The sequence below is a fragment of the Anabas testudineus genome, chromosome 8 (assembly GCF_900324465.2).
Source record: "Anabas testudineus chromosome 8, fAnaTes1.2, whole genome shotgun sequence".
Lineage (NCBI taxonomy): Eukaryota > Metazoa > Chordata > Actinopteri > Anabantiformes > Anabantidae > Anabas > Anabas testudineus.
Genome location: NC_046617.1, coordinates 4,190,678 through 4,213,555, shown reverse-complemented (window position 1 = coordinate 4,213,555; position 22,878 = coordinate 4,190,678). Strand labels below are relative to the sequence as shown.

The 22,878-nt window shown below is 42.3% G+C and overlaps 1 protein-coding gene across 5 annotated transcripts in view; it reads left to right on the top strand.

Annotated features, from left to right (window-relative positions):
- Nucleotides 1–22,878, top strand: part of nfixb (nuclear factor I/Xb) — a 121,379-nt gene that overhangs the window by 11,038 nt on the left and 87,463 nt on the right. For 2 of the 5 annotated variants that reach the window (XM_033326116.1, XM_033326114.1), the window contains one exon: nt 5,087–5,122. The exons of 2 other annotated variants lie outside the window; for them this stretch is intronic. In XM_033326116.1, coding sequence (XP_033182007.1) covers nt 5,087–5,122 — 36 coding nt within the window. Of the gene's footprint in view, nt 1–1,595; nt 1,771–5,086; nt 5,123–22,878 lie in introns of those variants that run through there. One more of the 5 variants, XM_026358969.1, reaches the window with a different exon arrangement.

The window sequence follows — 22,878 nt, the reverse complement described above, 5'->3', positions numbered from 1 at the left end:
GAGCCACGGCAGAGGAGTGTTTTCGTGTGTTGCATGCGAGTCGACTCTATAAAGCAGGGAGGGGGCTGATCCCTGTCTACCCGCTCTCTGTAACCTTTTGCACTTGCGGTGCTTTTAATGACGCTGCTGCAAAAGTGAGCGGAAAATAGAGAGAATCCCACGAATGTAGCAGGTTATGATGTCAATACACCTGCCAAAAAGGAGACTAACAAGGTGTGTGTGTGTGTGTGTCTGATAGGGTGTCGTGTATTAGTCATGTATCATATTCACGGAAAAGGAATGCTGGTATTCTAACCTTGTGTGGCGGTGAGGACAGGAGGTTATAGTTTCGTGGTGCACACACACTCGTGACCACACACCGTCTCCCTCACCGCCTGCGTCTCTGGCTCTTGTATCTGGCCATGAGCAGTAATTGGCCACACAGAGCCCAGATCTCTTTGTTTCGCCTGCAGAGGCTTGCAGTAGAAATGCACAAGCAGTAGGCCTCGTAAATCTGTGGGACTCCGATGTCAGGCCCAAAATTTCAGCTCCGCTTCTATACAATGACTGCGCTCCCATCCAAATTCCCACTGTACCACACTCGGGATCCAGTTCAAGAAGCTGCATTTTATGACATTTTATGATTTTATTTTTTGTTTTGTTTTGTTTTTGTGAGGCTGGATCACTCGCTGCTCTTTGTGCATGTGTGTGTGTGTGAGAGAGAGAGTTTCTGCTTCCTCTCACACGCCCCAGTTTAGTATTTTGATGCTGCTCAGAGGCTGTGATTATATGTCTGTCTTCACTGTTTGCTAGTTTTCTCCTTCATAGTGAACGCTGCAGTGAAACTGTTTGGCTTGGACTCACTTCACTGGTTTTCAAACTACAGTTGTGGCTTCCAGACTGGGTCAAATATGGTTCAGTAAATAAATAAACTTAAATTTACAGCTCTGATGAATCAGTTAATGCACCAATTCAAATGGCGGCAAATGATTTAACTTCAGCTTTTGCTGCTGCATGCGGCTGAATGCATAACCCTGGTTTGTCTATTATTTAGCTGACATTCAAATTATTTTCAAACAGACACTCATCTCTCAGGAATAGGTCTAAATGTCGCTGTTTCTTTTAATCTGAGCTGCAAAAACTTTCTCAAAAACATATGTGGAGCTTATTCACATTTAGTTTAGAAGCACTGGTCTGCCCTGGTGATGCGTTTACGTGTTCCCTTCACGTCAAGGTGTGACTACAAACACGTTCAACACGCCCTGGGCGACTCCTGTGCCCTCTGCTTATTGTTTTCAAGAACGCGAAGGTCAGTAAACGCAACTAAGGCGCAACGTTACCGTGTGAAGGATGCAGGGACGCGCGTATATAGCCTATAGGTGTCTGCGCAGCGGAGACGGCCGTCAAAGACTCGTCCACAATGAATAAATAAATAAATCAAAAGATTCATTTCATGTTGAGCAGTCAAAACTTGTAAGGGATCACACCCCAGATGTGCTTTAGAGTGATAAAAAGCCTTTCCTTTACAGGAAAATCCGCTCCGAAGACGAGAGCGATAGAAAAAGTCCAGCACAGAGGAGAGGGGAGGGAGACAAAGTTTTTTCCCTGAAAGTTTGTGCAAGCTTTCACTTTCTAGGCGGGGTTACTGTAAGCTGCAGCAGCATGGAGTGAGAGAAACAGGACGGCGAGCGATTGCAATGCAGCACTATACCGAGCTTCCATCCAACTTAAATAAGCTCTCCAACCCGCCTTTCTAATCCAACCATGTACTCCCCGTACTGCTTGACACAGGTAAACTGGCTTCTCTTATTTCATTGTTCGGGTTCGCGCAGTGGAGACGCCGCTTCTTCTTCTTCTTTTTGTTTTGGTTTTTTTTTTTTTTTAATTCCGCTGTTTGTGTCTGATTTTTTTGTTGTTGTTGCATGTGTTCATTTGTTGGACCACAGCGTCTTTCTGCGACCTGACCCACTGTCAAACTTCGCCTCCAACTCTCCGACGCTCCTCCCGTGTCGGAGCGCGTTTGCGCCTCGTGAAACTTTCTTGTGCGTTTTCCAGTCGCACATGGTTTTTGGAGAGAAAATGGCGCTTCTCCCGAAATGTATTTCTTATTAAAAAAGAAGAAGGAGGAGGAGGAGGAGAGGAGCATGCGAGAGGAGGGGGATTTCTTTCTTTTTTTTAAAATGCGGAGCGCAGGGACAGACAGAGTGTTGTGGAGTTTGATGTTACTGCTGTTAAGATTTTTCCAAGTGTCGAGGCTCAGGAGTGGGTTTTGGCCGGTGAGAGGAGTTACAGGAGAGCAGGGCGCACACCGCCGCCTTTAGGGCTGCTTTCACGTGGAGCTGAGACAGGGAGAGGCGAGAGATTGGAGCGTGTGTGTGTGTGTGTGTGTGTGTGTGTGTGTAATTATAAACTGTGAAGAACGGCGCAGTCACTCTGCGTGCGTCTTCTGACATAGTTTTCTGGAGCCCTGCTGCACCACTTGGTGATTGTACTAAGTTGTCTGCACTTGAATGCAACACATGAGCACACGTGGGGTTGCAGGTTAACGGGGTTTATTTATTATAATGCATATTTCAGCCTGTGTTTTATTAATAAACAGCAGCCTGCAGCTGCTTTTCACGTTACAGCTGATAATTAAAGAAATAACCAGTGTCTATTTTTTTTTATGGTTCTTCCTGCTGCAGGTAGCAGCTTATTTTAAAGTCTGTCATTACCTCTGTTTTAAACACTTGGCTTTCACCTGCTATTCATTTAAAAACAGTTCGACTTAGACTTTGTTGTTCTAAATGTATATCTAATTTAACACAGACTTTTATTCATTATGACCTTTTTGCTGTTGTTGCCGTCAAACAGGTGATCAGCATCAGGAGATTTTTCAAAAATCATAACCGAGTAGTTTTATTTTGAAAGTGTGATATGATGCATGAGTGTCTCCAGACCATGTAATGCCAAATTGTACTATTTGCAAACCTTACTGCAGACACTTCTGACACTACGCTCTGCTTGTTGTCATTCTGTAACAACCCTGACACATTCTGAATTGCTTTCACCTCTCCTTCGTATCATTTCCCTCACTTTAGTTACAATTCATTATATTTTGCTGGCAGTTTTCTTGCAGCCGTCTGATTCATTTTCACATCATCAGCGAGACAGGGCGAACAGAAAGAAAATGTGATCTTTTCAGTGAGCTTTTGCAGCTTTGTGGCACAGCTGCACACAAGTGTTGAGGTTCTGAACCCAACAGACACAGCGGCCTCCCACTCCCACCATGAATTAGTGTCTTTTATCAACATACTAATCTATCACTAGTCCTATCTCTCTCTCTCTCCTCTGAGTGTGCTGCAATGCAGAAATAAAACACTACCTGTTTTTTTTTTTTTTTTTTTTGAAGATACCTCTTCTAACAAACTCACTCTTCTAAAGCAGACTTGATTATCCCCTCACTGGCTTCGTCTGACAGGGCACGGGTCCTGTTTGATGTGTGATTCATTCCTGATCTTTACAGTGGTTTTATTAAAAGAGTTTTTCCTCCCCTCATATGCCTCTGACGACTCTGCTACCAGAGGCTGAGAGAGGATGTTCTCGGCTCCTCTCGTGCGGGCACAGGCCACGTCTGGTTTCCATTTCGAAACATTAGCTGCTAGGATCATAACGCCGGCCTCTCATTGACACCAGACAGGGGAAAGCAGATTTTATTATTTTCCTTTAATTCTGCACTTCATTGAAGAAACTATTAAAGAGTACTTAGTGTGTTGATGTACGGCTCACTTGAGCCTCAGAAATGGAATGAAAATAGAAACAGCTTGGGAAATTATGATCACAAGGGTCACACATATTGGACATTGTAGATTAGAATATGCTGTGTGTGTGTATATATATATATATATATATATATATATATATATATATATATATATATATATATATATATATATATATATAAATGTTTTAGTTGTAGGTCTGCAACTAAAACAGGCCTTTATATATGTTGACATTATCTGTCATTGATAAAAAAGAAAGAAAGAAAAATCTTTACAGCATTTAATCCCTTAACAAAATGAGCGTTTATTCAGCTACAAACATTTCCCTTAATTAAAACTAATTGGCAGCAGACGCTCACACAGTGTAATGCAGCACACAAGTTGCACATGATTTTAACTTGCAGGATGGGAACACGTTTGCAGCATGACAGAGCCTATCCTTGAGGTGTGTGTCTGTGTGTGTGTGTGTGTGTTGTGCACATAAGAAACAGCGTCCTCCCTCCCTCTCTTTCTTTCTTCACACACACTCACACATTCTGCATTCCCTTGCAGCTCCGTTTGCAGACCGAAAGGCACATTTTGTTTATTTAATTGCTGTTAATAATTAAAAAAAAAAAAAAAAAAAGTTGAGTTTGGACCTCGGATATGGCAACAATTGTAAACAATCAAATGAATTATTAACTGTCGTAGAAGCCTTGGTGGAGGTGGAGAGCATGCTGTGATGTGACGGACGCTGCGTAATGGAGGCAAATTACGGAGATGGAGCCTTGAGAGGAGAGGAGTGTGTGTGCGTGTGTGTGTGTTTGACTCGTGGAGTGTTAGGATTTAAAACAATACATTTCTTATCTATATATATATGTATAGCTGTTATTAATTTGTCCGGAGATGTTCACGGCAGCTCCACCGTGATATTTTTTCATTTCCCATTCATCTTAAAAATAACGCAGATGCTGAAATGTGCTGCTCAGATCGCCTTGCTCATTTTTTTTTTTCCTGTCACTTCTAATCAACAATGCACTCTGTTATACTTTTTTTTTTGTTGTTGTTGTTGTCAGTTTATGTTCCCTTTTCCAAACCTCGGCTCTGCGTTCCTGCAGGCCACAATGACGCAGCACAAATTCGCATTTTAAAAAGCAGACTTTTATTTTTTTGTGTTTGTTTTGTTTGTGTCATTGCATTTAAAAAAGAATAATGTGTTCAGTGCTTCATGCAGCTCGTAATGTTGTCATCTCAGACTGTTTTCACTCGTGCGCCATGTTAACGTGTTCCTTCCCTCTGCCCCCCTCTGCCCGCCTGGACGCTGACCCCTGCTCTCCTCGCCTCTTAACACCCTCTCAACACTAAAGTATTACCCTACTCACCTTCTAAACAATGCCTTAGTGGTAAGTCCTATTTAGTCCCTATTTGTTCAGCATTAGGTGTTTGTGTTTTTCTATATTTCATCTTGACACTATGTTTTTTTATGTCCTAACTCCTGCAGGGCCGCGCACGCCAACCTGCAGCTGGAGCTGTTAGACTATAGGCTCCTTTTATTTTGCACAGATTCAATGAAATGTTGATTTTTTTGTATGTTTTTTTTTATATATGTTTTTGCCCCTTGTTGACAATGTGGTCCCAAAGAGCACACGTTCATTCTTCGTTGCACATCAGTCAATGCAGCAGCGCAAATAAACCATTATTTTTCTAACACACGTGTTTTAAACGGGCTTATTAGGAAAATATCCCATCGTGGCTTTGCACTGCTTAGATTTGCCTGCCGTAGGTTGGTTTCTGTTCTGTAGTGCACAGTATTGACCCGATCAGAGCAGCTCTATTAACGGCCACATTTGCATTTCCTGCGTTGGATTTCATTGTAGCTTTTATTTGAAATCCCTGCACATGTGTTCCAGTTGTACTACTGCAAAGTGCACTTTCCATTCAGGTCACACGTCTTCTCATGCAGCAGCAGCAGCAGCAAGACCTCACTGTATTTGTTTTGGTGTGGACTCATTATCTGTAAGTGATCGACAACAGATATATGTATTTTCTTTTTTTCGTAGTCAGACCTCACCTCAGCTTTGAGGTCATCCTCTCACTGTGCATGACTTATTGCCTTGTCCTCCCATTCTGGAGCTCCACAGGCTTCTTTATCAGAGCTATATGTTGCTCCAAGAGGATGCATTGTGCGTTTCTTACGTCACCACCACTGGTTATCAGTCTTTATCAGAGAGCGGTGTTTTCAATCCAAATATCACAACAAGATTTCCAGGAGGAAAAGCATGAGCGAGTTTGTTTTATGTGCAAATCCCATTAAATTAATGGAATCAATATCTGGACTTGAGCATTAACTTGAAGCCTGAACTTTTTTTTTTACGTTTACACATATTTGGTGAGGTGGCCTTTACATCCCTCCTCTCTGCCCTTTCTCTCTCTCTCCCTCTCTCACTCCGTCTTTTCCCAAGGCCTGGAAAATGAGTTGGAACAGCTGTTCAGAGGATTAAATTCTGATGGAAGCCCAGTCTGAATAAACAGAAAATGTTGGATTTTTCAAAATTAAAGACACATACGCTTGTGTGTGCGCACAACAGGCACCAAAAAGGTTTAGTGCCATGTCTTTATTGCAGTTAGGCCTGTGAGTGGTGATCGCTGGATTAGCTGGGATGCCACTTGTCAGGCGACCGTCTCACCTTTATCCTAATACATCTCATACATATCAACAAAAAAGATTTCTAAGCCGATAAAACACTCACAATCTTTCACGTCTTTATTGAACACACAGAGTGATGGTAATAAAAATTAATGACTTAGTGATGTCAGCCAGCAAAAAGCAGCGTAGCTTGTGTGGATATTTGTGATGGGGCAGCCGGGGAAGCGCTCTGCCTTTGGCTACCGCACAGAAGAAGGAACTCACAGTGCATTTGATTGACAGGTAGTGCTGATCCATTGTGCTCTCTTGTAACTGAGTTGTGCACACGTGTAAGAGAGGAAGACAGGCAGTGAGTAAAGGGTGAAATCTGAGTCGCCGATTGGCTGCGCTGGCGTTTGGGGCCGTGCAGGCAGCACCAGATCTATTTGCCTCATCACGGGACACCATGAGGGCTAATGCCAGACACTGCCTGGGACACTGTGTTCTTTTTACTTATTCATTCATGCCACACTGCCAGACACCAGCAAAACCACCACTACCACCACCAAACAACACTCAAGTCTTTTAAACATAGCACTCTAGCTTAACCCATCTAAGGTGGCATGTTTGAGTATTTGAACCCTCCCTCTTTTGGCGCCACCAAAGGCCTCGAGCCTACAATGAGGAGCTGGCCTTGCTAAGACTTGCCATAGCTTTTTGTTGCCTCCAGAATTGGTGGGATGTTGTAGATTATTTATATTCTACGTACATTGTGTCTCTCTGAGCATATTAATAAGAGGCGGTGGCGGTTTCTTTGATTAATGACTTTGTAAGTAATATAGCCTACATTTTCTGTGCTTATTGTCAGCTGGTGACTGGGGGCCACCGTGCATCAGCAGCAGCAAATTTGCAGCAATTTTTGCAAAAGAAATTCAGGGCCCTCTTTGGTGTCGGAGACAAAGAAGAGATGAGCCGGGTGCGTTTTGGCAGCAGGTGATATAGATTTGAATTAAGTAGCATGTTGTTTTTATCTCGAGCTGCATGCAGAGAGAGGCAGAACCAACTGTGTCTCATTCAGTATCAGCACAGCTGTCCCAGCATCCGTGGAGAATGGATTCCTACTGCTATTGCCATGGGAGGCTCCAGCCAAGAAGAATGAGAGGATATCCAGTGTGTGCGCTTGTGTTTTAAACGGAAGCCGAGTAGTGAGGGGAGAGAGTAAATATGCTTGTGTGTCTGCATGTACACATGCGTGTGTGCGTGTGTGTGTGGGGGATTCTGAATGTGTGTGTCATGTCTCCACCCGCCTCACTTTCCTTCGCTCATGTCACCTCTGGCATGGATTAGTCTTTGGCACAACCCTGGCAGTGCCCGGGGCCCCATTGTGGTTCTGTGGTCGCCGATATGTTGTGCTGTTGCCATGGCTACATGAACACACACACACACACACACGCGCGCGCGCGGGTGCTAAATTACATAATTGAGCTAGAATATATAGAAGAACACAAAATACTTAGTGTACAATATGAGAGCAGAGAGAGGGGAAGGGAGGGTGTTAGAAACCACCGAGACAAAGTGTGTCTTTAGCAGAAAGCAGGAATCCACTGGTGGATATTTGAGCACGCTGTCATTGCTGAGCTTTAGACAGCAGTACAGCATGTTCTTTCCCCTGATTTTGAGTCATAAATCTAAACAAAAGTGCCGTCATTATGTGGCTATTTGGAACGCTGGGACAACCAACCTGACAAGCAAATTGAGGATAAGGTGTTTGCGGTGGCACACATGTGGTGTCTGTGTCTGTGTGTGTGTGTTTGTGTGTGAAAGAATGAGACGGAGGGAGAGAAAACGGCAGCGTGTGTACAAGGAGGGCGTGGCACCTCAAGTTTACACAGATACACCATGAAGCACACGCACCTACTTCTTTACCCCTATGCTCCTCATGCTCCTCCTCCTCCTTCTAAATCCAGGTTGTTTCGAACAGATCTTGTGTTTGTGAGAGCAGCAGCAATATGTCAAATTCCAGGCAACGTTTCTTTCACATGTGGGCTTCAAGAGTAAAGTTTGTGAACTGCAAAGTGGTGAATCATTCAGTCTGTTGCAATCATTTTTAAGACACCCTTTCCATTTGTTAGAAGCCTCATAAAAATACTCTCCATTTATTGACTTAATAACTTATGCCAGACTGCTTTTCCCCCAAAAAAGAAAGAAATATATATATGATACTCCTTAAAATTCCTTAAAATCACATCTACTCCCTCACCGTCAAGCTGCACGTTGGCTGACTTGCTTGTCTGCAAGCTGTTATGTCCCAAATTCCTGTTTGCAGGTATACAGTACGTCCTAAACTCAGATTTAAAGGTAAACGCACCTGCAGCAGCTGAAAGCACTGCACAGTGAAGCTCGAACGTGCAAGTAAGCACATGTATTGGATTGTTGAAGTCAACAAAGAATCAGTAGACGCTCTACTGCATTATCTGACGTTATCGGTTACACGAATTTAGGATTGCAAAACGTGGTGTGTGTCAATGATTATCTTTAAGTTACTAGTATGAGGCCGGTAGCACAGTAATGTCAGTCCTATAAAGGATTTGATTCACTAAAGTCAAGTTGCGGTTGTAAAATGAAAAATGCTGCACATTTCGCAGTGTTTAGTTAGTTTTGTTCCGTGTCTAGTGCTACAGAGGACAGACTGAGAAATGTTTCTGAGCGTGCTTTGTTCTTGCACTGAGCAAATTTGAACTCATGCCAGTATCAACACACGGAGCGAACGTTGACAGTAATTCATTCTGCGTTCTTTCTTTTTAATCAACAAATAATGTTTCCGTAAAGACAAGCTGTAGGCCTACGATTCTGAATTTCCCAGATCTTTTGTGTTTCCCCGAAGAGAAACCGACAGCAAAGGTTCACACTTGTGACTGAGCAAAGCTGCTGTATTTGTCTGTCACAGGTCAACAGGAATAGATAGAGAGTTGTTGTTGTGGATCACTGACAGCCCACTCAAGGTCACTTCAACGTGGGCAATCTGGGCATGATGTTTGGCCTGTCCTGCCTGGCTGTCTGACCTACATCTGACTGCACTGGCTAAATATATACAGTAGACCCCTCATTACATAGCTTCCAGATTAATCTGGATGAAACCTGACCACTGCCCCGCTCTCTCTGCATGTTTGACTGCAGCTTTCTCTTCACAGACTTCCCCGGGCTGACTTTTCATCCCATTCAGTCTCACACACACACACACACGCAGCCACAATCCACAACAAAAAAATGGCAGATGCAGACATTCACACAAACATGACACACGCATACATTATTCTGTGAAGAAAACAGGAGCTGCGGCAACATTTGGTCTGCCCATTCAGAAACATAGCCGCTCAGTAAGTGAGTATCAGTTCCAATTCAAGCCTAACCATGTACAGTATACACCTCATGCATAACGCACCTGCGCATACTTAATCACGCGAAGTGCAGGTGTGCATTTTATTTCCGAAATAAGAAAAGTAGTTCCCAAGCTTTATTGTGTGATGTGTCCCCGCAGCCTTGTTCGATGAGCTCCCTTCATGTTCCAGATGTGTTTTTTGAAATGGATTCAAAACTGCAAGTTGATTACATAAAAGCAGTGCTTATGTTTTTATCTTTCGCGTGTGGCGTGTTTGTGTGAACGTCCTCCAGCTGAGTTGCCAAGGTCATAGGTCAGTTTGGTCAAGGTGTGCTGTGGCAGAAGATGGACATTTTAACATTAGTTTGTTACTTTTAGACAAAACTTTTTAGCCTTTGTCCATTACTTTTAGCATCACCTTAGCAATTTAAACTATTTACCTAATGGCTATCTATCCATTACATTTAACAGTATATATGTATCCAATTCTAGCTGTCTATTTTAACCAGTCATTACCTGTAGCTAACAGCCATTTAGCTTTTGCTTTTGGCTAACTCTGTCAACCGTGCAGTGTTTTAAGTTTCTGGGTGACATTTTTCACCCAGAAGCTGTAGTTAAGAATTGAAAGACCGAGGCTGTGTGAAAAATCACTCCCTGTTTACTATATAGTGCAAAATATTCTGTGCTTCTATAGTGAAACACAAAAAAGTAGCGTTCATGCTCGGTACACTACTTTCTGCTAACAATCCCACAATGCATTGCTCTGTGTGTTAGAGAAAGTAAATAACTCACAGCTGAAACTATTATTAGTGATGATGCAGTAAGACGATTAGCAAGTGTCCAAAATCTCAATTTACTGCTCATTACAGAGTGAACTACTGAGTGTATGTTACATGTGTGATTTTGGACATAGCCAGAGTTAAAACAGCACAGAGGTTAGAGGCTCCTCTTCTGTGCAGACAGCTAACAGAAGAGGAGTGAACAAAGAGCTCAGCGCATTGTTGCGTGTAAGTAATACTGCAATATTGTTTGGTGGTAAATAGTTTATTTTGTTTCATTACTCCTCACTATTTGTCTATTTTTTTATTAAACAGTTTATTCATAACTTTTAGCTAACTATTTGAGCCATTTTTAGCTAAATGTGTAGACTTATATGCTTACCTGCTAATTTGTTTTTTCCTCTCTTTAAATCTCATTGCTAGCATTCAAATGTTGAATTTGATTAATTATGTGGGTATATTTATGTTTTCAAATTTGAATGGATATTTTTTACAAATTGCTTGCGCTACTCTCTTTGTCTTGTGCCCCCTCACATCCCACTGGGGAACGAGCACTCCTGCTTGGGAGTGATTTACATAGGAAGCCAGGAAGACACACATTCAGCAGTTTTCTGTGGCCTTCAAATGTTTACTCTGTTCATTCATCCATCTGTCATTTCTTTTATTACTATGTAAAATAAACACGTATCCACGCTTGGTGAAGTCTGGAGATCTAGTTACACTCATTTGAACACAAAGGACAAAGATTTCATCAGGACATAGTTAAATGGAAAGTGGCGTTGGTGTCGAGAGTTGTTTAGTTTTCAAAACATGACATCACGCGGTGATGCAAATCGATGATGTCATAGCATTCATCATCTTTTCACCACTTCTTTGGCTCTCCTTTAAGTAGTGGAGAAAGAAAGAGGCATTGATTGGCTCGTTGATTGTACCTCAAATTTCCTAAGCCTTTCTTTCATCATCATGCTACATTACCTCATGCTGTAGTGAAGGCAAAAGAGTTCCAAGTAGAGTCCAGGGTATACTCAAGCATGCACAATGAAGGAGTATAATCTATATAAGCTATTTAGGAGTTAACAGTATGAGCCTAGCAATGATTAAATACATTACTCAAACTTAGTATCAGCATTTAAGATGTACTTTTTTACTTTTTCCATAGAAACATAGTGTAAAGGTTGTGATTTGGCTTAAGAGGCATTTATTGGGTTAATGTTGGAGGGAAAATCTTTTCCTGTCTTGAGGGTGGGTGGAGGAACGTTGACGCTTGGAGGCTTATGAACCCGCAAGTCAAACAGTAATGAAAACAGTTGTGACCTGATTTAAAGAGTCGAGGGAAAAGGAAGGACGACTTTTAAGTTACAGAAAGAGAATCACAGACAACAATATCGTAGACTAACAAAGCTGCGTGTTTTTCTTTCTTTCTTTTTTTCTTTTCCTTGTCTTCTGCTTGCTCGCTGTCGTACTCATATTCCCTTCTCTTCATTTCTTCCTGTAACCTTCCATCTCTGTTTCTGTCTGTGTATCTAATTTGGCCACCCCGTCCAGCAAGGAATAGCTGTCACCCTAGGGAACAAAGCGCTAGAGCTTGCTCTTCAGAGCAGGAAGTTGGCGCAGGGCCAAGGGTGGAAAATCTATACTCGGTTGCATAATATAACATATCTTTACCTCGGATGAACTCTAAGGAGGCCTGGCAGCTGTGCGCAAACAGAGCTGCAGGGCGGGAGTTTGTGTGTTATTAACTGACTCTGTTTGTGTGGAAGTGTCTGTGTATGTGTTTGGTATGAGTGCGAGCTCACTGTTCCTTGTGACTGGGGCAGCAGGCCTGAGGCTGTTTGCAACCCCTTTGACAGTCAAGCAGAATACAGTAGAGTCAAATAGACCCTTGTTGAAATATAATTAAAAAAGTGAAGATTAGAGTAGAGTAGAGTTAAGTAGAGGAGACCAAGGCCAAGCAGGGCTCAGGGTTAGACTCAAACACAATTCTGTGGCTTCTCCTTTTGGCCCAGCCAGCCAGTAACTACTATCCCAACTACAGCTGCACCGTACTCGGAGAGGGAACTCAGATATAAACTTTCTGCTCTGTTTAGGCTCAAAGAAATAGCTGCAGGATTAGTGTGTGTTACATGGAAAGTTGTATATTTGACTGGAAAATTCAGTGCAGAATGAGGATTTCATGTCACTGCTAAAGTATAAAACACAGATGGGCCAGATTTAACTTCACTCTGTGAGTCCATGAAGTGGGACAATCTCTGCTCCGCAAACTGCTCATTTTAACAATTTATAAATTCGCTTCCATGCTGCATTCAACTCTCTACTCTCCTGTTATTAAGATGTCTAGCTGGTTTACATATTCCACTGAAAAATATTCTTATAGGAGCCCTTCCTGTGATGTGATCGCCTGCAACCATAATGGAGAAACAGTGTGTGCCGCTCCTCTTTTGTGGCTGCAGTTTATTCAGCTCTGTTGAAACGGGACATGGAGGGAATGGACCCAAAATCGCTTTCTTGTCTGACGTGTCAAGCTGCTGTCAGTATATTCAGCATGCACGACTTTTTGAGAAAAGTCCAGTGAAATTTAATACTGGAATCATTATGCTCATCATCTGGAATAAAGCGCAATCACCTCTGCCACCTGTGGCAAACTCCAGACTCTTGTAGGCCTTATGGGCCTGTCCATCATCTCTCTATTCATGGTGTAATTTTTTTTATTGGTTTTTGTCTCAATCCTCACACCTGAAGAGAAGTATTTCCAAACAAGAGTTAGGGCTCATATGGGGACCACAAATTGACTATATATTGCAGCCAGGCTGTGGAGATTTATGATGTGAAGTCAATAACGATGGCGTGGGCGGTTTTGCAGAGGTGCATACTGCGGTGCATTTTTGTGTTTTTGTTTTTTTTAATATTTGGAGAGGCTGAAGGCCTTGAGAATGGCCCAGATGGGTGAAACAACAGCCGTGTTTTTTTTCTCTTTCGGTTCAGAAAGACAAGAGAAGAAAAAGAAAGGATAGGAAAGAAGAGAGGGAAATGAGGGAAAAGGGCAGTAATGAAAGAAGCCATAGTCTGTGTATTGTAAATACAGTAGACTGGGGAGCACTTCATGTCCTTTTATTTTTTCTACCAGTATGATTTGTTTGATTTACTCTCTATCAATCAGCAGAGGGTGTATTTAAACGAACTTGAAGTGTATTTGAGAAAGCCTCTTTATAGCTGTGGCTGTTTGTATTCTCCTCTTACTTTCCTTGGAAGCAGACCGTGATTAAAACAGACGATATAGGCGTATTGTATTTCCGAGGGGATTGGAAGGAATGCAAATGCATCATAACCATATTATACTAGTTAGAAGCGGTGTGTGTTGCCAAGCCTCTGGATACAGGAGAGAGTAGACGCAGTTACGCTAAAGGGAACCGAGTCCCACAGAGAGCAAGGATCCCACAACTGTAACAACAGGAGAGGATATCTGACACTGCTGGACTATATTTGACATTTCATAGGATACACACAGTACCAAAGCCTTTACTGCATAAAAAGACAGCTTCTTTCTGTCTTTGTGCTGAGGAAACTCTAAAATAAAAAAAGTTCTTCTGTCTGTGCGTGTGGATGTGTGTCTGAGCACCGCAGAATCCGTTTGGCATTTTTGTTGTGAGGGAAGCATGTTGCTGGTGGGACTTTGGCCTGCACAATCCCTCCTCTGTTAAAACAATGCGGCAGTTGTCCTCCCTAACCTAATTACTCCCTCCAGGGGGAGAAAGGCAACAGCACCAAATCCCATAGTTAGGAGCTCTGATCTGGGTCCTGCTGTAAAAAAAGGCCTCATTCATTTCCCTCTCTCCCTCCACCACACATGCACACACACATACACACACACACACACACACTGTGTTTTTTTTTTTCATTGCCATTGAGTTCGGTCTGATATAAGCTAATTAGGTTCTAATATATCCTGATATTGCTCTTGATATGTGTTTTTCTTAAAGTCGTAACATTTTATAATTTTTGCAAAGTTATTGAAGCTGTAGCTTTAATTGCATCTAAATATGATGCCATGAAATGAGTGTTAACAGTTAACTGACACTCATACTCACACTTGACCAAGTTTGGGTCGGTACAGCACCTAGGCAATGCCGGACGAATTTTACCAAAACACAGAATGGTCTTTTCTCTATCCAGAGTTTTTTATAGTATTGCTATGTAATTTCTACAAATTAGAAATATTTACATATCTATATTTTGGCCTAGTGTTAGACACATTATGAGTTATAACAAACATTCAAAACTGTTAGCATTAGCTAGGGGGTTAGTGTTCACTTGACAAATAAATGTATCTTTATTTTAAGATAGATATAGTACAAACCATAGATATGTATGAAATATATACGTAGATTCAGCATCGGGCTTGTGAAATGCATTTGTCGCATCGCCATATTGGATCAGGACTCTGTACTGAACACTTAAAGTAATAGAAAACAAAATTCTATGCTGGTTTCAGTTGCTTTATTGAGAGAAATGGCAAAATTAAGAAACAAGGAATAACATTTCACAGGCCAGGTCTTGTCTTGTAGTGTTAAGTAATGTTGGTGTGGAGCCCCCCCCTACGTTACTGTGTTTTTTAAACTGTTTCATAATGCTTATATGACATACTGTAACATATAAGTTTTGTCTGAATTGAAACATTTAAAATTATCATTGTCAAAAGCTGAAGTTAAATGAAGTGCATGGACAGTAGCACTGAGGAGGAAGGACTCTGAGGCAGCGGCTGCAGCTGTTATTTAAACTTAGAAAGGTTTGATGGGACTGGACAATGTGTTTAAAGAAAGGAATAGTTGCATTTAGAACAAAATATTCTAATTATTAAAATATTAACTGCTCAGGGGATGCTTAAATATTATATCACGGATACAGCATATTAACGTCAAACCACCAAAAGTGGTGCTTTTATTTAAAGAATATGTGTTTTTAATTGTAACCGGGTACCTTGTATCATAAATATATTTCAGCTACCTTGTATCATAATATATTAATCGACTATTAACTCCAACTTGGCAGCAAAGTTGAGGTCACCAATGTGCAGACGTGGGTCAGGTGGCATCTATGTGGAGCTATAATGGGTATTAACAATCAGTAAACATGACATGCTAGCTTAAAAAGAGCTGGAGTTTGCAGCTAAATAACCCAACACTAAAATGAAATGCCACCCATGATTATGATCAGGTCACGTTCATTCAAATTGACCCAATGTAACCCAACCTTATATACCAGATATTAAACAGTATTTTTATTTTTAAACTGTCACAGCTGTAATCTTAGTTGACATTGAGGTGAGTATGACAATTAAGACCATAAAATAGTCACATGGAAATCTGAAAAGAGTTTGCTTTCATAGTATATTTCCTTTTTGCAAAAAAATAAAACAACACTGTGCAAAAAATCTCATTGTGTCGTATTCTTCCCATTGGTTCAACAGTAATCCAGCCTGTACCTAAATTCAATTTTAACCTAGTCATCTTTAGTGTCTAAATAACCAGATAATTAAAAGTCGATCCAATGTGGTGCCAGTGCATTCATTACTTTACCAATGGCTAGAGAATCCCCAAGACTAGGAGCTGTTTGGATCCAGTTAGAAATACTGTAGTACTAAGACTGGGTCAAAAAACATTAGTTCTCAGTGGAGAGTATCAGGACAGATTTTTAGCTGGAGAGTGTGCTTCTACTGATTGTGTTTCAATTAAATAACAAGCACTGAAGCATTCATTAGTATAGTCAGAATAATTTCTAAATACATTAAATGTAAAAAAACTTAACTTATATTACCTCACCTGACCTCTCATGTTTCACTTACTGCCACTGCTTAGGGTTCTAAAAAGGTTATTATTGTAACTCAGACAAGGAAGTCCAGGAAAGAGGTGTGTGTGTATGCGCGCGCATGTGTGTGTGTGTATGGTGTGCATTCACTGGAAGGAGGAAAAGAGTGTTATGGTCTTAATTTTCCCTCGACCAACCTGTTTGGTCTTGTTTATTTATCTCTCTCCAGAAGATTAGAGCAGCCACTGTGAAGCAGCTTGAAGTTTCTATTTGGAGATTGTTGCAGTGCTGCATTGTTGGTCTTACCCACTGAGGGTTTAGACGTCCTTGTTTGTTTATCTGGAAAAAGAAATGTTGTTTATTGCTGCTGAGATTTCTTCTGCAGATTGGCTCGCCTAGCATTTACTTATATTTTCTAATGTGACACTGACTTTGTGGCCATTTTTGTTCAGTCTGTTCCACACTTAGAAGTGTTTGACACACCACATGTCTGGTTGTTCTTTGTGCATATAAGGGCAGTTGTGTGTGCGCGTGTCTGTGTGTGTGTGCGTCTGGTAGGGCAGTGTTTGTCTTAGGCCGAGCTCCTTTCCTGTGGTGCGTGAGGGCTTGAATCCGTCCAGCTTGTGTGGACCCTACGCCTTGTTGTTTGTGCGACTCGACGCTCACCCTACGGCAGAAGCGGAAGTTTTAACAGCATTAGCAGGGCTCTTCCTTCACCCTCTGGCCTTCTTTGTTAACCCTCTCACTGTCACTGTGCTCCCTTTGATACTCTCTTTTTGATCATTGAATCTCCACAGTTTATAGATTTACATTTTCTGTGTCTTCTCTGTCCTGAATAAGGTTCTCTCAGTTTTCTGCCTTTGTTAACCCTTCTAGGTCCTTCCACTCGTCTCTGTTTACTAATTTATTAACCTTTCCTGTTTATTCAGCTTCGTGCCAACTTGTGAAACTCATCTGTGAGAGGCAGCCATGACTGAATTCCTCTTCAGACAGATTGTTAACCCCTTCTTTCTCATTTCAACTAGCAGGAGGTTTGCAGTGACATCATCTTTTAGTTCAGTGTTTCTCTAGACCCTCAAAAAATATGTTAACATAGGTTATTAACCTTTTTTTGTGAATTTGGAAACCTAACTTTACACACATTAAAATGACACATTTGTTTTCTTATTATGTATCCTTGTATATACATGGATCAGCTATCACTCAATATGTTTCTGAAGACATAATTACTAAATAATAAAATGCCAAAAGCAGTTATACTTTTTGCCCTTTCCCTTCCTGCCCTCTGTCTTATTCTTCGTCTTTCTTTTATCCATTTTGCCAGGAGATGTCCTTCTTTATCAGGGCTCGTACAGACACATACAACCACACCTCTGTCAAATATTCGCCCCTGGTTTATGCTTTTGTCCACAGAGGGCATGAAACAATGCACAGGCCTACAGGCTGCACACTGAGCTTTTCACAGGACCTCAGATTATCACGCTTACATGAATGCAATATAAATGATGGCTAAGCATAGTTGCTTGACTAAGTTAAATGGAAGAATATAAAGATGAAACAAAAAGAATATATAGAGAGGACGCCATAAGGGGGTGGAGGGTGTGCACAGACGTGGTGGGTGAGACAGTGGGGGTTGTGAGTTAGGGATGGCGGCAGAGCATTTGCATAAAGGGCAGGGCAGCATGCCCAATGGTGGAAAAGGTTGGCATCAGGCCTTTTAGACTGGCAGAGAAGGAAGACTGGAGAGAGAGACAGTGGGTAGGTTGAGGGGGGGTAGTCAATAGTACATCCCTTGTTCAGAAAGAGGAGGTCCCTAACTGTTGGCAGGAGAGTAGGCTAAATCTCTAGTTTGATTGTGTGCTAGATTGCCCCTTTATTTGTCTGATTGCAAAGCGTTCAACACTGCATTAGTAGTGGGTTTTACTTTCCTGGAGCCTTTATTCAAGAGGGAGTTTTTCTGTCTTGGCCTGGTGTATGACTGTCACTACACATATGTCTCAGAGTTTATACTGTGTGCAATCAGCACATCGGGCGACCTGGGAGAGCTCCTGGTGTGTCTTTCTTAGCAAGTGTACGTTTGTCTCCATCCTTTATCTGCAAGCATCCTGCTGAACAACATGGCCGAATTAGCTCCATGCTACATTTGGATGTGTTTTCATAGATACATACATTTTGGTGGATCTGTGTGTGTGTGTGTGTGTGTGTGTGTGTTTGTCTTCTACTTTCTGTCTGTCAGAACCGCAACACTGCTGTTTCCCTATTAGTTCTGATGATGTGTTGGTAGTAGGGAGTGAAATGGGTGATTATTTATTCAGCATAGGCTTGTTATTTCTGGTCCTGGCTCCACAAGCACTGTACACTGAGTCTTCAAAGAGAGCGACACCTGCAAACTCAAACTGAGTGTCACCATTTTCATTTCTGGTTGAACATGTTTTAAAAGTGATCATATTTGCTTGATAAATAACTCAAATTATGAATTGATTTTTGCTTAAAAAGTGGCTTCACCTAATTTTCAGCTTGCTTCCTAATGTAGTAGTTTGGAAAGTAAAAGTATGAATGTTTAAACATCCCTCAGCCTTCCCTTTATTCTAATATCCTTCTGCTTCTAGCTGAAACGTTCCTCCAGATGGAGTTCTGGTTCTTGTCCAGACAATTCATCCAGATTCGTTTTTCAGATAGAAATAGAAATATATTGTATATTATAACTGTATAGTGAAGCCAAAAGAAGGTTTATTACCACCATGTGATCACCAACATAAAACAGCAAAAGGGCAAGTTAGAAATGAGTGAAATTGCCCTTTAAGGTGGCTCATGACAGACTGGTGTGCAGCTAGGCTTTGTTCAGACAACCCAAACTGAGACCATGAACTAATATATGGTATATATGGCACAAACTACTAGTTAGGATGTGATAAGGAGAAATTGTAGTTCTTAACATTGCCTTGTTCCTTCAGCACCACATACAGAAGTATGATGGAGAAATGCGACTCCTGTCAAAAGGTTCATCATTTAGCTTTAAGGTCATGTATCCTGACGTGTCGTGGTGCTCTGTGCTATTATGTGACAACAACTAGAGGCGTTAGAAATGCTACTACTGCGCTTATGCGCCCTCATAAATCAGTAAGAGGCCAAACGTCATGCACCTGGTGAGGGGAGGGTGGAGCTGTTATTACTCATTAACCAGGCAGAGCCCCGGCCCTGCAAAACCCGGTCATTTACCAAAAGTTGGAAAAGGCAAAAACTCATGATTGTTTTAGGCGAGGATTGAAAATCTATCTTTTTCTCGTCTCCTCCAGTGCAGCAACATTTTTTGTATTCAAACAGGCAACAAGCACCGACGTCCTGCTCCACATTTAAAGACACAGTCGTGTTGTTTTCAGCTCGCTTTTTTCTTCCAGTGGTGTGTGTGTGTGTGTGTGTGTGTGTGTGTGTAGGGCTGACTCTGCCAATCTCATAGAAAGGCGAGAAAAAGCCCTACAGCTTTGTTAGGCGGCAAGTTAACACATGAACCTGGAGATCCTTTTTCATTTCAGGCCGTGTTGAAAGTCTAAGTCTGCAGGGGGGTCTTTGCATGAGAGGGGCTATGGTGCAACATCCCTCTGCTTTGAGCCTATTGGTAAATCAGTGCGCTCATAATTCTCTGTGATGCATGTCAACCAGGCTAGATATCTAGATCAAAGATAATGCGCAATAGAGCGACGGCTACCAGGAGCTGGCTGCATATATGCTGCTGAAATTATAATACTGTTCGTGATATCTCACTTCTAGTGTGTTTCTGATGTGTTCGTCAAAAATACATCACTTTCCAGCAAACCAAAATAGGAATAAGGGATCAAAGAGATTGGGTTTGCTAAATAAATGCATTTCTTTGATGGAGGCCATTACAGACCTGGTTCTTACCATGGTGGAAATAACACCCAGCACCAGCCAAATGCTGATCAAATCTGGCTGCGGTTTGTAGGTTTGTCTCCTCCACCAAATACTTTGGCAGGCGCCTTATTTGGATCTTGCTTGGTGGAATAGTGGGAATGGACTGCTGTTTTTTTTTTTTCAACTTATAAGTTTAAGAGATAAAGTAAAAAAACTACAAAAAGCACAAGCTGTGTTAGTGTGGTCAGTAGTATCACTGTTACACTGAGTCTGCGCTGCACTGGCAGCAGTGTGAGCAGCAGTAGTCTGTCGGCTGGCACAGTGAGAAAACACTCAGTCATGGCTGGTGTGGTGCTGAGTCGGCCTGCCCCGGCATGGCCGGTCCCTCACGTGCAAACACACACAAACGGCAAAAAGACACGCAGGGGCGGATCCTTCATCCAGCAGCACAATGTGTGTGTGTGTGTGTGTGTGTGTGTGTGTGTGTGTGTGTGTGTGTGCGTCATGAGGCATACAGCTTCAGGCTGTGCACACACAGGTGAGCTTCGGTTTTAGAGGTGAGTTCAGAGCGTGTGATCAGCAGCATTATGATGCGTGTCAGTGAACAGCGTGACCACCACATGCTGCGTTATTAGAATATGTGTCAGTGTGTTCCTCCCGCTCCTCCCAGTTGCACTCATCAATGCTGTCATCTTCATCCAAGAACATCTGCACGTCTCGACATGCGCTGTGCCTCCGCGAGCGGGAACAAATATTGCTTTATGAAAAATCACAGAAACTAAATCCGCTTCACCTCGATCTCGTTGTTTTTGAAACGCTTCAAGATAAGTGGTGCTTTTTTATTTGAGCACCTTAACAACAAAGTGTGTGAATTTACTTCCCGTGTGAAGTTATGTCTCTATTGCACAAGTGAAAGATTATTGATCAGCCAACCAACAAGGAGCTCCGCAGCCAGAGATTCCGCAGGGCCCACTCCGTTTTGCCTTGCAGCCAGGCAGCGCAACCTCTTTGTGGGACTGGAATGTGCCGTGCGTGCCTCTTCCCCGGCTGGTCCCCCTACCACCACCGCGCACACACACAGCCCACCCGGGCACGTTAGCACGCAGCCACCGCAAATTGCTTGCAGATTTTTCACACATAGTAACGTGGCGGTTTGTAAACTCAGATAAGTGCAATCGACTCAGGGTGCCGAGCTCCGTGCGTCTTTACGCGTCACTTTCTCGCCACAGCGAGAGAGCGGGCAGGAGAAAGGGGGGTGTTCTGCGTTACTTTTTAACCCTGTCCTCTTTAAAATGTAATCTCGTGTCTCTCCCTGTCTGTTTGTAATGATTATCAGGACTGAGTACTGAGCGTGTGATAATAGCAGGGGTCACGCAGCAGGTTCTGATTACAGTAGAAAACACAGCAGACTGAAGACCTGATTGCTGTTGCATCAGGAAAGAGTTTTAGGTGAAACCAGAGAACCCACCTGCTACCTGGGATGGATAACTCCACTTATTTAGTAGAAACCAACAGTGAGGTTATAAATGCTATGAGATCCACACCTGGATGAATCACGTACACCTCCGCCGCTCTTCCACCTCCACCTGCCTCCCAAGTGAACCCTTGAATCTCTTGACATCTCCTCTGCGTCCCTGCTAACTTCGTCTCCTCCACCACCTTCCTCTGCCCTGGCTCTCTGTCAGCGGTTTCAGCCGGGGTCAGGGGGAGCCGGTGTCAAGCTCCATTCGGGGTCAGGGACGCTCAGCTGGGCAGGAGAGGACGGAGCCGAGCCCCGCCAGCACAGAGCTGCGCTAATGAAGGGCCAGGCAGCCGGGAGGCCCTCGGGTTATGCAGACCGTGGTTTAATTGGTCTAATGAGATGCAGCGTGGCCCTGGCGAGGTCAGGTACCACAGGACGGAGCAGGGCGGAGAGGCCTACTGCTGGGTCAGACAGAGAAAGAGACTTTTATCACTGTCTGAGTTTTTTCTTTAAGTTAAACATTTGCGAGGCACATCATATAAAGTGCTCATGTTCTGGGAATTCAGGGCTGAAATTATATAGACGATGGTTGGAAAACAAACCATTGAAGCCAAAGATTTATCATAACAAAAAAAGTCATTTGACTGTGCCAGTCTTCTGATTATTTGGCTTGAGGATTTGGACTTTAGAGCAAAACGTACTATACCTCCATCATTTCCTGGAAAATCAGACGAGGTTGCCTGTAGAAAAACTAAACAGACACTTGTAATTGCTCTATAATTGTGATCGCCTTCGTTTCATTTGCCGTCGTTTCACATGCATTTAGGGATGTAGAGAGATTTGCTCTTTAAGCCAAGAACACGGCCTCCTGCTCGAGTCTTTATTTATTCATATATTTGCATCATCTGTCATTTTCATTCTAATTACAAGCATATTAGGAAATAGAATATGTAATTACCATAACATTTTATAATAACTGATGATCTGGATTCCCTTACAGCAGGAATGATCCATGTTGAAGTGGCTGAAAAAATAAGAAACACAGCAGTGAATAAGATTAGACCTAAATTAAAATAAACGTAAATGAAATTAAATGTAAACAAAAATCATAATGAAATACATCGATGTAGATTTTAAATTAGGCTAAAATAATAATTAAAAAGTCCAAACATGAACTATTTAAAGCTGTTCCGTGATCATTTAAACCGCGGTGAAAATGCAGCGTTTTGCAGACGCACTAA